Genomic DNA, 13,974 nt, shown 5'->3' with positions numbered 1-13,974 from the left:
CTGCGTCGGAAATCCTCCGCTGCAAACCCAAGAGTTTGTCAAAATAGACTTCAGAGGAAAGCAAACCAGCGTTATCGTGAATTATCACTTCCACAAACTAATAGTCGGGAGGCCACGAGGAGCTCTGGGAAAGCCGAGTCAAAACACCGGCTCGTTGTGGCATTAAAGAAGCCCCGTGGTAGTTAAGCAAAGCCCTTTAGCGCGTGTTAGCCGGGGCCCGTTAGCGGCGCGAGTGCTGTCACATCAGGATTAAAACCAAAGGGCTGATTGGTGCTGATGTTATCCACAAGACAGCTGGCAGATTTCCCAGGTGGGATGACACAAGTGAGGGAGGCTCTGATAAAAAAAAAAAAGAAGGGGAAAAGCCTCGCTGCATCACTCGCATAACACATTAAAATAATAAGACTGGTCTTCAGGCCACGACAAGTTAAATGTCTCAACTTCTGGAACAGATTAAACATTGAGTAAATGTCCCATTTGCTACATACTGTAGATCCCATTTAAGTAGCCTAAGCTGTATCAGAAATCTCTGGGCGTCACCTTCAGGGAGTTGTGGACGGCGCTCTCCGGCGGGTAGACGATGAAGTGGCGCAGCGTGAAGCCGAAGCCCTGCGAGGTGCGCCGCAGGTGCAGCGTTTTGGGGCCCGGCCAGGAGAAGGGCTCCTCCTCGGCGCCGAGGGACGCCACGGCCGACGCCTCGCTCTGATCGCGCCCATCCTTCTGCTTGGCCTGAGAGGAGGAGAAACCAAAAGGAGGGCGTCAGGGTTGATCTCTGGGACACGCTCGGGGTGGAGAGCCTGCACCGTGGTGTCAGCGCTTCACTCAGAATTCATTTGTGGACAGACATTTATTAGCCTTCTTGAGAAGATTGATACCACATATATTTGTACCGTATATATATAAACAATCAGCTGCAAGAAGCCAGTTAGCTTAGCTTAGCACATGGACAGAAAAGAGACTCTTTGTTTTTTAAAGGTCAGATTGTGTTTCTTTTGGACAGGCTAGGTATTTCTTCCCATTTTCTGTGTTTATGCTAAGCTAAGCTAACAAGCTGCAGGCTTTAGCTTCATATTTTGCATACAAATTTTAGAGAGATGCTGACCTTGTCATATTTGTGAACTATTAAAATAAAGTAAAAACAAAAAAGAAAAAAAAGGATTTTTAGATCACCGACTTTTGGGTTGTCATGGCAACCCTGTTTGGGAACCCCTGGTAAAGATAATGCAACTCTTTATAACAAAGAAAATCAAATGCCTTACTATGACTTACTGATGGTGAGAACAAAGAAAGTTGTATTTTTTATAGATCTCAATCAGGTCGAGTTTGATTCTGCTCGACAAAAAGTGTCATTTTGTAAACAAGGTTGACGCTTTTATGAATAAGGTGTTGGAAAAGAGTTAACAAGAGGGTTTGTTGTTAATAAGTAAGTTGTTTCTGCAACATAAATCCATTATGACACATAATGTGACACGTTCACCAGAAGCTGTTGATTAAGGCACGAGGTTGAGCAAACTTCCCCCCAGATGAAAACCGTTAAACCGCTTTGTTCCTACGTTGCGGTTCATGTCAGTGATCACAATATTTATCAAAATAATCAGGGTCGTCATCTAAGCCACACTGTGGTGCCGCGAGCTCCACACAGCCGCGCATATGGCTTCAGTTATTGCACATTGGGGGCTTCGCGGGGCTGTTTGGCGTGTTTGCACCATGCCAGACGTATCTCCTACATTCCTACTGTGACTAACACGGGATAAAAACAACGCGTAAGTGCTGGCAGCTCGCAGCGTGAGGAACATCACGTTCATGCCTACACAACACAACTCACACACAAGCCCCCCCAAAAAAAGAGAACCGGTGGGCGCCATCCACGCCTTAAGTGTGAGAGCCGTGCAGCTCAGCAGGCGGGAACGCTCACGTGCACTAACGTGGACTAAAACGGGAGCAGGTAGCGCGGTTGTGTAGCCCAACACAACCGCGCTGAGATCAATTGATCCGGGACAAAGCCTCTTCAAGGACTTCACGACCCAGATCTATAACTCCCAGAACCATAGAGCAGGAAACCTTCAAAAACGCTCAATCACAGCGTCTCCGTATGGTCACAAACGCTCTGCTGGGAGCCTCCTGAGCAGTGAGACCTCCGTCACCTCTGTCGTCATAGCGATGGTGGCGCTGCACGGCGGGGCCGCGACCAAGAGCCTGCGTCGAGACGCGGATCCCTCCAGAACACACCTCTCCCCCCCCCGCCCCTCCGCCTCCTCCATCCCCAACTCTGCTCCGCCCGTCTGGCAGCAGCAGATGTAGGGGCCTCCGGAGAGCGGGATGGGCGTCGGCTTAATCGTGCAACTGGTGAAATCAGCGCCAACACCCAGCGGCGTGCAGCTGGACGCGTTGCTGCAGCGGAGAGCGGCGCTGCTCGCTTCGCAAGCTGGAAATGTAACGTCACAACTGAGCCTTTTGGCTCTGATGTCCCACACACACACACACACACACACACACACACACACACACACACACACACACACACACACACACACACACACACACACACACACACACACACACACACACACACACACACACACACACACACCTTCTCCTCATTCGGTTAAAGCAGCAGCAGCGCTGTGTGAAGGGAAGCTGCACTGTGCCTCAGTGAAACAGCCACAATACTGTAAATCTGCTCCAGATAAGCTCACACACACGACCTGTAAATATGACTGGATTATGCATGCAGGCTGCATGCACAGCACCCACCAGCATGTGCACGTCTGGTGTTTGATCTGCGCGCCGCCATATGGTGCCGTGGCCTGCGGGGTGGTGCATTTGCATGCCCACTCCAGCTTTTCTATGCATATCAGAGCAGTGCATTTGAATGGCAATGTGGACCCAGCTTCTCTACACACTTTTTCTCCGCTCCGCTTAGTTTTTTGTTTTTTTTAAAGCGCAGCACGTCTGACCTCATGGCTCTGCCTCTCTCACTCCCTCTCGCCCTTTCTTCCCAAAGTTCTCTCCCTCTCCGACCACAGACTTTGGCATTAGTCATACTTGGAATGGAAGAGGAAAATATGGCTTCAGGAGGGGTCCTCAGTCCTCACTAAGTCGTGGCAGAAGGAGGAATTCAGAAATAAGCACAGCTGGAAAATAAATGTCATCTTCCATTGACAGCTGACAGCAAAGTGTCATCCTGAAACAACAGTAAATGCAACCGTAAAGCGCACACGCACACACACACACACACACACACACACACGCTCACATTAGAATTGATATCGGTTGTTGAAACAGGACCACCTTACCGCTAGAGAGCCCCCCCCCCCTGCTGCCAAATGCTTCCTATGTAAACGTTTACATCGCTCTCAGACATACCTCAACACATACTCCGACGAGTCAGAGAATTCCTAAAACCCCCCCGAAAACCGGAGCACTGCTTTCCCCGGCCCAACGCCACAGGGGTGCTCTCCGTCTTACCCGAGACCGGACACAGTTCCTCCGGGAGGCCTCTCGGAGGCGAGCCCAGGACACGCTGCGGTGCGTCCTGGTGAGCCCCAGCTCCACCTCGCCCCAGTAGGCCCGGGCCAAGAGCTGGAACCAAAGGCAGTACGGCTCCGACAGGCAGCCGTCCACCCCGGCCAGCCGGGCCCAGGGGCACCCCCCCGACGACGGGGAAGGAGAGAGGGGGGAGCAGCACCCCTCGGCGGCGGCGTCCTCGTCCTCGTCCCGCGGGCCCGTGCGGCGGTGCTTCAGGGGAGCCCGCCCGTTCCTCTGGGCCAGCATGGCATAGCCAGGGTTTGAGGTGGTGAGATCGGGGTGGCTGGAATAGAAGAAAGCTATCCGTCCTTTTCTGGCTACTCCGCGGTTGTGGACGAGTCGTCCACGGCGCGTCCCCGTCCTCCCGCGGCACGTTTCCGGCTGTCTATTCTGGTCTCCGTCTGGGGGGAAACGGGGCGGTCCTTCTGGGCGTCCCGCGGACGCATGATGTTTCCACTCGGCCCGGGAGGAGAGCAGAGCGGCTCAGTGCGCTGCAGAGAGCCGACAGACTGACGCACCCACCCACTCTGCACACAAACCTCTCCCCCCGACACACACACACGCTCTCCCTTTCCTCCATCGCTCGCTAACGCACTGGAAACCATTAGTTTCAGCTTTAATGTGCCAGCCAGCAGCCTTGCGTGTCAAGCCCAATCAATAAATCATAAGAACAAATTTTAAGAAGGAGAAGAGACGCACACACACACACACAAGTCCAAAAAGGTATGTTTGTTATGAGGAATATTCCCTAAAGCTTAGTTATGGCAGGAAACACGAGTCAGTCAGGAACAACTGGGCTTGTTTTCACAGCCTGCGGAGGGAAGTCAAGTGGAGCTAATACCGATAAGGAAGCATGTGGGCTCTGTGAAAACTAAAAGGCACAAAATATCCACAGCGCGTCCCTCCGCATGCCTGCAGCTCATCTGGGACTACGAGGGGGACAGACGCACGGGGGGACGAGTGGGAGTCGCATAGACACACAAGCTCACTCCTGCGTATAGCCATAAAGCCTCAAACCTGTCACACCATGGTCGAAAAGCACCTTGACCGAGACAGAGAAGCCCTTCCTCCTCTCTGTGGACGATCCGCTCCGAACTAGAGCCCGTCGATCCTCCACAACCTGCCAACGCCCCCCCCGTGGGAACGCCCCCCTCGCTCCGTCGAGGTCAGCCAACCTCAGCCTGGGAGGGCAGGACAGACGCCGCCCCTCGACGGCTTTCAGTAAACCTCTCTGGTAGAGAGCGCGGCCAAAGCCTCCATTTAATATTTAATCACATTTTCATCTCGGGGCTCAGGGCGGCTTTCGCGTCGCTCCATCAGGACTTTGTACCGCTACACGCTCTGTTGCTAAATGTTGTCCCTGAAATGCTGCTCGAGGACATTGGCCCGGCCTTTCTGTCCTTTTTAAGTGACAACACCTGTCCACGGGGGGGGGGGGGGGGGGGGGGGTCACATTCGTCCCATAATCGGGAGTTCACCGGCTCAGTCCCCGAAAGAAATAAGACTAAACAGCGGCCCACTGTGATTGCGAATAAGGCGAGGCGAGGAAAACAACATCGGGAACCCAGCGGAGGAATGTTCCCTGCCAGCGTTCTGTCGTGAGCATCTTGTCTCCACATTCACTCGGCTGTGCAGAGACGCTGAGACGTTTGACTCGTGGGAGCCAAAACAAGGCTGCTTGTATATTAGGACGGGCCGGCGCACAAGTAAATGTGTGAAAATGTGATTTCTTTTACATCCAGCTGCGTTGCCTCTGACCTCCTCGGACACATTTCTGACTGTAAGTACGCTTCGACCCACATCGCATACGTCTTCTTGTAAATCTAAAACACATGAGGAGAAAAAACAGAGATGCCTCAGTAGAATTGGAGCTGGCTAAGAAGTGGATTTCGGTGCCATGCAGACACAAAAACGAGGCAGCCCGCCCGACAAATATTGTGCTGTCGCCGTGGCAACGAACCACGCCACAACAATGCCGGCTGCCGGCCCCCGGGTCTCCTCCCCGGGTGCCTCTTGTTTGTCAGCGTGTCTGCGGCGGGGCGATGGTGCTGAGGAGCTGGTTATTGAGGTTACGGATGCTTTCTTCACGTGAAAGAAGAAAGTGGAAGAAGTGATTCATGTGCGTGTGTTGTGGACATGTGTTTGTCTTACTCGTGCAGGACTGGCACAGCTTGAAGGATAATTGGGGTTATCTGGGTTATTATAGTGGCAGCGGGAAAGTAAGCAGAGGAGTCATGTTCTGGCACATTACCTAACTGCTGTAAACAACCCGAGGACTGGTACCCATGGAAATAGACACTTATACCCAGGTCTAAAGACCAATCAATAGTCTGTCAATGGCATAATGGAAGCTGGTTACACACAAATCCAGCTATTTCTACACACACACCTGTGAGTGTGTGTGTGGGAGGGCACGGCTGAACAATCCTTACACACTTTATCCAGATTGCACGATGGCCTGTGTCAAAATACTGTTTGAAATTAAACATTGTCGTAGTGCAGATGCGTCCTGGCCCAGTCAGCGAAGAGGAGAAAGTCTTCCTCTGGTGTTTTCGGCTCTATTACAACGGCTCTTTGGACTGGAACCCAGTCTGCGATCCCGGCCTGCTGATGCTCATACATGTGACACGAGGAAGAGTGTCACTGGGGCCCACGTCACATAACGCAACCGGACGTCCCCAAAGCACTTACTTTCACTTTCCAACAATTCATTCTGTTTAACTTGTGATGTGAAACAGACCATGTGAACGGGGAGGGGGGAGGGGGGAGGGGGGGGGGGGCATGTTCAGACACACAATGAACTGCGACTCTCTGCACCGGTCCCGCTCGGTCCGGGGGGTCCCCTGATAGTCCTGCAGGCCAAAAACGGCATGTGGCGAGGGCCAGGACAGGTTGTGCTGGGATGACATCAGCGGCAGACGAGTCCGGTTCCTTCAAAAGCTAAAAGGGAGGAGCAAGAGTCTCCGTTTGAAAGCAGTCCGCCCAAACTGAGCAGGGGGAAAAAAATGAATCCTCAAACTTAATAGCCAGCGTCGTTTTCCCTGAGAAGTGAAACTCGTTTCAGATGTTTACGTTTCTGGAGAAAACAATAAAGAAACAGGTTGTGTTCAGAGTCTGGGGGTTTATTAGATGATTATCTGCAGCTCTGATTTGTGTAACAAAGGGGGAGAAAAGAGCCTGTGGTCCATAAGCAACTGACGGGATCTCTGGATGGGGTTTAAAGATGCAAGAAAAAGAAAAAAAGACTACAATAAGGAATCTTTAAGTATCCGTTTGGTTCTCGTTCAACTTCCAACTGTGTGTGTGTGTGTGTGTGTGTGTGTGGTGCCCAAGGCCAGAAGCAAAGAGAAAGTCTCTCCGCAGGATTAGGCTCGATTCAGGGTGGCTTTTCAGGGCTCCTGGCGGGTGTGAGTCTAATCTGGACGTGCTGCATCTGGGCTCCGCGAGGTAAGGCTTACCGTAACAAAAGGACCGGCTAACCAGGATGGGGGGGGGGACCAGAGTGCAGAGCACCCACAATGCCCTCCTTCATACGGCCCTCAAGGGGGCATGAAGCCCCACGGTCGAGTCCAATACCGGAGCAGGTCGATCTGGTTTCAGGCTCAGATCAGGGCCTCGATCTAAAGTGGAGGCAATAATGCAGCCAGGTCCCTAATTCAAATGCATTATGAGGTGCTAACACACGAGTACGAGGGGACGGGTGTCTCAGAGGGGACATTTTTTCCCTGGGTGAAACTGAGGAAACATAAATGTGATTTACAGAGTGAATGTTATTAATAGCAGTTTTGTAGAATTCAGTGAAATAGGAACCCTTCAATTGTTTGTTGCATCTTTTTTTTCATGCTAAAATGGCTCATTTTCAAGAGACACAAGGTTCTTAGCTGTGCTTTTGTGTGATTCTTTGTGGAGAAACTTAAGCTTCACACATGTATTAAACGATGGGTCAACGCTGGACGACTTTACATGTTAAACCACCCGCATGGCTTTTTCCTTTCTAGTCCATCGCGGGGGAAATAAGTTATTTCATTTCAAGATTGTGCGCACAGTCGGTCCATCGCAGTGTAAACTGCTTCCTGATGCAGAAAAGTGATCATTTTAGCTGATAAAATGAGGCGCGAAGGTGTAGGACTGAAAGGCTGACCTTGCCATTGCAACGGAGGAACTATTGTTTTCAAAGCCGTCTCAAACCGTGGCTGCCTCATCTCCTACATGTTTCAGTTGTGAAGAGGAAGATGGCACTGGACTCCCTTTCAGTCCAAGAAGTGTCCAAATCTGACATAAGTCACGACGCAACAACTTCAACAGCAACCCCCTTAGTCCCTGAGTCCGCCAACCAGATGTCGATGAGGCAGCGCGTCGCTTTCGGCTCCGATGGCAGGAACCACGAAACAAATTGGTTTGCTGTGCAGAAGAGAAAGAAAAACCATCCGGGGGATTTCCTTCAGGACGGAGCGGTGGCTGCAGGGAGGAGAGGCTGCGGGGTTGGAAACTCTCCCCAAAAACCAGCAGGGGAGACAAAGGGCCAGAGCCTGGTAGGAGTGGGGGGGGGGTTTAGGACAATTGTCTCCGGAGGGTCCCTTGATACTTCCACACAAACGCCGCTGCCAATCAGGCATTCAGGAGCCTGCTCATTCACTCCTCAGCAGCTGCTCTGAAGAAAAGAAAGGCGGAGCAATCATGTTTGCAATGACGGACGAAGACCCCCCCCCCACAGTGAGGGATTACCAGGCTGACCCTGGATCGACCAGTCGCCTTTACGCATCAACGGGTCACGTTCACCGCGCCAGACACAGCGCTTCATGCGCCGATGGTGGCAGCGGCGGTAACGCGGGATTCACCCGACTCCATCGGGAACCGACCCGACGCTCCCTTCTGGAAACACACACACACACACACACACACCATCAATCGGGCGGCGAGCCGCGCAGACAAACACCTGATTCAAGGCCCGTGAAAGGGGGCCAAGCGGGACGTGGGGAGGGAAGCCGTCCGCCGCCCTGAATGTAAACTCCCGTGTGAAAGGGCTCCTTTGAGGAGGTGCGACGCTGCCGTAGCCGACGCGCGTCTCATAAAGAGCCCATAAAGCTGGAAGTTGATCTTGGAATTCCCTCGGCCGAGGTTTGCGGTTGGAGAAGGGTAGGAGGGGGGGGGGGGGCATAATTATGGTGTGGCTGGTGACAACTCACATGCGATGGAAGGCGTCGCGAGGAGGCCGCATCCATTTGATGGTCCTTCGCGCTCATATCTATGCAACTGATAGGGATTGTGGGAAAGTTGTGGGAAAGTTGTGTTAATTAATACTCGATCGATTGTGATTTTTGCCAGAAGACGAGCCGCCATGGTACAAGAATAAATGAAGTCAGCGTTGCTGTGGTTACGCCGCCTTAAAACTGGATTAACGCTGAGAGGAGATTACAGGGATTTTGTGGGACTGTTTTACACGTGAGAATATTTCAATTTAATCTTTAAAAGTTCAGTCTGGCACCAAAGTGAATTTAGAAAATAAAAAAATATACCAACTATAAATAATAACTTTTGATTAGTTGACCTGCTTTTGAGAACTGAAGGCATCTGATGGCATAAGAGTAGTTTGAAAAAGGCCATTTCTAGTTGAGTGTGTAAACAATGAGTGAGCTTGGATTACGACAGACAATCTCATGAAACACTCAAACCCCCATTTCTTACATGTCATGCATGAAAACTATTGTTTTAAATCAGTTGAAAACTAATCTACAGGGTTATTGATCAAACGCAAAACAAAATTGTTGATTCCAACACAGGGTGTGAGATCACGTCTGAATGGATCCACTCATCAAACGACACATTTCATGTGCTGCAGCCTGCTCGGGTCCACAAGCAAAATATTCACAACTGACATTTCAAATTCAAAAGCTACCGGAGAGACGCTCACCAAACTACTCTAAAAATACACCTCGCAGCGTGATGGAATATGAAATATTCATCTTGATATGAGCTGCCATGTCTGAGAGTGTATTTACCTGGAGAGTAAACACACACACACACACACACACACACACTTCAAGTGTTCAATGTATCTATACTTTTGACTGTTGGAGGAAAAGAGCCATTTCCATGCATCGTGGTTCGTTTCCTGCGGTTTCTTTTCTCTTATGGACACCTCGAGGTGTTGGTGCTGTAGCTTTTATGGACATGCAGCTTATATTCTGCCCTCCTAAAACGCATTCAGAGGACTGTGAGAGATTTAGCAGGAGACCGATCTGGTTTTGGTAAAAGAGGCGCTCTGCACCAGAGCCAACGCTGATGAGGACTGTGGGACACACCCTTTAAAACAACACACTCTCTTTCTCCCTCTCTCTCTCTCTCTCTCACACACAGACACGGACACACACACACACGGCCCCGAGCGGACCAAGAGCAGTAAATCTCACCGCTGTTATGATCCATGCGAGAGGAGGAGTGTGACGGAGAATGGGGGAGTCCCTGAGTCATCAGGATGCCCGTGGAGTCCAACAGAGGAATGCCGCTCCCTGGAAAGCACCCTGGTCCTCTGCTATCTATACGTGTGGCCTGAGCAGGAGCACACAACACCCCCCCCCCCCACCCCACCTTTCACCACTTCCCTCCATCCTTCACTCTTCTGCCAATCTGCTCGTATCGCTGTTTGGCTTAAAATAACTACAGTGATGTGACTGAACCCCTCCACCTCTGGGTGTCTTTATACTTCCTCGTCGTCATCACGTGCCGAACATTCTAAAACGTTTTGTGGGACACCTAGGAATTATTTGACGGTGAAAAAAGCTCCAAACGGGGATGGAGATGAAATCGGGAGCTTCGGGTCCGTGTGAAATGAGGGAAAAGAGATTATCCAAAAGATGCTGGCGGTCAACCTCCAGGGCGGGGCTCAATAGGGCTCAATAGGGCTCAACGGGGTTCGACAGGGTTCAACAGGGTTCATGCAGACATTCAGACAGACACGGGACTCGAACGGGGCGGGGCAGGTGTGACCGAGCAGAAACCGGCCTGTGCTCGCTGAGCAGTGAAGAGTGGCGTCACCCGGCGGAGAGCGGCTCACGGGCCCGATGTGGGATCGGATCAAAGCGTTCTTTTGGTGCGGAGCGGCGTCTCCGATTAACAACCCCCCCCCCTCTGTCCAACAGAACCCTGTTATGTAATGAGGAGCTGGGCCAGATGAGCTGAAGAAAAGGCTATTTAGCTCAGCAGCTCTCTCCCCTCAGCTCAGCCATTATTCACTGGAATAATGGCTTTTCCTCCCGGGTTTCTCCCTAAGGGGAGGGGAAGGGCGGGGGGGGGGAGATGACACCCATAGGGCTAACAGATCAGCAGAACTTGTGTCTTCTTAACCTACGGCAAAGTAGCCCGAGTTGACTAACCCTTCATAGGAAGCACTTAAAGATAAGAGTTGTTAAGTGTTCCGGACTGATTGATTCTCCTGTCAAACACGGCCTTCTTTCAGCGCTCCAGGGGCAAATAAACAGCATTGTTGCATCAAGAGGACGTCTGGTCCTGATTTGCATTACAGGGCCAAACGAACGATTCATTTTCATCTACACAAATACCGTCACGCGCACAGGAAGCCTTTCAAATGACGTCCTGTCGCTCGGCAACGATTGAATGTGCGAAGCATTGTGGGTTGTGTGGAAGAGACAAGATGCTTTTTGGAGAAATATTATCTGAGAAGTGCTGCAAACAAAACGTCTCCTATCAGCATCCTAAATCATTTATCCGCTGACCCAAAGTCAAACATTTGAAATGCTCCTTGGTTATTAATAGTTTTGTTGTCCTTTGCCTTCAAGCAGCTGTTAAATAAATCAAGCAAACGTTCTGAATGCACCCAAAGCATCACAAATAAACACAACCTGCCTCTTAGAGACAAACAAACAGGCATCAGTCACCGACTGTCTCTCAGAACATAAAACACCGGATCACTGTGGCAGTCTGCGATGACATGCGGCACATGTGTTACTGCGAGAGGCAGAGAGGCAAAGAGGCAGAGAGGCAAAGAGGCAAAGAGGCAGAGAGAAAAGGGCTGCTGGTGGTGTTGCTGCTGACGGAGATTAAGAACCAGATGGCTCCAGCAGCAAACACAATCACCGGAGCCTCTCTGCCAGTTTGGGATTGTGTTTGGCCCGAAACCAAATGAACACACAACAAGCTGCGTGGGCGTCCGATTGGTCGTCTTCCACACAGTGTTTCTCTGCATCCTTCTTATATAAATGAGAAGTCAGTGATGGTTGGCGCGGGGGGGGGGGGGGGGCTGATTAAGCATTAGATCTGTTTATAATCTGTCAGCGGGGCGGATGAGGGATTCTCCCGCAAAAACAAAAACACTGACACGCAAGTACACACGCACAGACACACACATGCTGAGCCTTCAGCGGCAACTTAAGTGGAATTAGGTTTCAAGGTCAAGGCAAGAGGTGAAGGGTTGCGTGTGAGTAACACCAGATAAAACAATGAAGCCTCTTCTGAACATCATCTGTCACTCACTCTGTGCAGCACATCATGGATCAGTATGAGACTCACGCCACGAATGTGTTTCATTAAACGCGTCCTGCGATGACATCGCGTCATCTATAAACCGTATCACACCAGTGCAGAGGCAGTTGGAGCGATCGTGTTCATTCGTACGGTGTTGATGGTACACGGCTTGTCGGCTAAGAGAAAGGGAAAGGAGACCCGGATAGATAGCAGCACAGCGTCAGCCTAATCCACAGCTCATTACTTCAGCACCATCCCACTCTAAACTGGGAAGGACAGATCGAGTGAGTTGACGAGAGGCAGCTTGGCAGCCGTAACGGTCACAGACGCCTTTAAGCCCCGAGGAGCACCCATGGGACGGGTTGCCCAGCGTCCACCTTAAAGGTGAAGCCACCCTAACCCTTAGATCAGCTGCTAAGCAGATCGAACCTGACTCGCTAATTCCCGGTGACAAGAGGGATCGATGAATAGCGGCAGAGACCGTTGGGTGTCTGTGTCTCTGCAGAAAAACACTCTCAAATCAAACACCACGTGGAACTTTCAATTTAAGTTTAATGTCGTCGTCCCCCCGCGGGGGGGGGGGGGGATCAACCCGACTAAGAACGGGGGCGACGTCACCCTCCTGTAACGCGAGACCTCGGCACCAAGTGGGAGAGGTGTGGAGGGGGGGGGGGGGGGGGACCGGTGCTGCAGTATCCAGGTAACGGGGCGTAAACACTGTCAAAGCAAGACTGAAAACAGAGGGAATTTATGGTGATTAAGAACAGCTTTAGTGGCATTTGCGAGAATAGAGTGCACGTGTTTATGTGCACGCCGAAAGGCAGGAAAGAATTGATCACTGTCATTGCGTTGGAGCTTTGATCTGGCGTCTGATCAGTTTGGACCGGATGCACTTTTCACATCCTTTTCATTCCTACTCTGAAGGGGCAGATACATGCTGGGTACTCCCCTTACATTGTGCAGCCATCGGGCCTTTATGTCAACACCAAACCTTCTGTACCGAGTGAGCTCAACTCTGCAGACTTCAGAGTGGTGAAAACAAAAAGCTGCAGTGTAGGACTCCATCTTTCCTCAGACAGGCGCTCTCCAAAAGCACACACTGCAAAGCAGCGCTCCGACGATGGAAAATGTTAGCTAGTAAAACGAGAGGCTCAGAACGCGGCTGTGTAGCTCAAGCTGTCCAGCACCGGTCTCCAAGGAGGGTGACGCAATACAGGACGGAGAGGGGAGGATTGAGGAGAGGGGGCACAAATATGTTGACTATTACGAGCACAAGCCCCCCCCCCCCTCTCACCTCCTTCTCCTCCACCACCAGTACGTCGTCCGCGGCAGTCCCACCCAGCGCTGAGGCCCATCTGGAGCGCCTCGTGACCCGGCTGATTGGAAGCAGTTGGGGCCTTCTGGTGAGATACGGCCAGTGGAATGTGGAAACGGCCTAGAAGGGGTGTGAATATTTCTAAAAAACGCGTGTATGTGATGGTCCACACACGCCGATGGGTTTGCATGCACCCCTTTGGGCGTGGTGCCTCACATGTGTGTGTGTGTGTGTGTGTGTGTGTGCACGCAATCAGCCCACATGTCCATTAGCACCAGTCGTTAGCAATCAATCCGATCAGAGGAGAAAAAAAGGCCTGCAGCCCAGTTGATGGATGCCCCCACTGGGACCGATGGGACGGCTGGATGGGAGCAGCTCGATCACTGGTCTACGTAGTGTTTCTTGACCCCCATTAGCCTTCATACACTAACACACACACACACACACACACACACACGCACGCACGCACAATGGCTAACACAGAGCGTGTTTAGCATTGTTGCCATTAACCCCCGGAGCCACAACCCCAACTGGAAACCAAGCGTCACCTCCACTCAGGTTAAAAGCAGAAGGTCTCTACAAGTTGCGCCCGCCGTGCGGCATCACCTTCTCCCCAATGAAAACCAGACGGCGAGTGTCTCGGCTGCTGA

General features: G+C 51.5%; 1 protein-coding gene across 4 annotated transcripts in view; it reads right to left on the bottom strand.

Moving 5' to 3' along the window:
* Positions 1–13,974, bottom strand: part of LOC119198375 (rho GTPase-activating protein 21) — a 50,203-nt gene that overhangs the window by 24,978 nt on the left and 11,251 nt on the right. For all 4 annotated transcript variants that reach the window (XM_037455437.2, XM_037455440.2, XM_037455439.2 and 1 more), the window contains one exon: positions 541–729. In XM_037455437.2, the coding sequence (XP_037311334.2) occupies positions 541–729 (189 nt within the window). The remainder of the gene's footprint in view (positions 1–540; positions 730–13,974) is intronic.

Source organism: Pungitius pungitius, chromosome 19 (genome assembly GCF_949316345.1).
Source record: "Pungitius pungitius chromosome 19, fPunPun2.1, whole genome shotgun sequence".
In the NCBI taxonomy this organism is placed as follows: domain Eukaryota; kingdom Metazoa; phylum Chordata; class Actinopteri; order Perciformes; family Gasterosteidae; genus Pungitius; species Pungitius pungitius.
The sequence above is the reverse complement of the archived record's forward strand: the minus strand, read 5'-3'. Positions and strand labels throughout refer to the sequence as shown.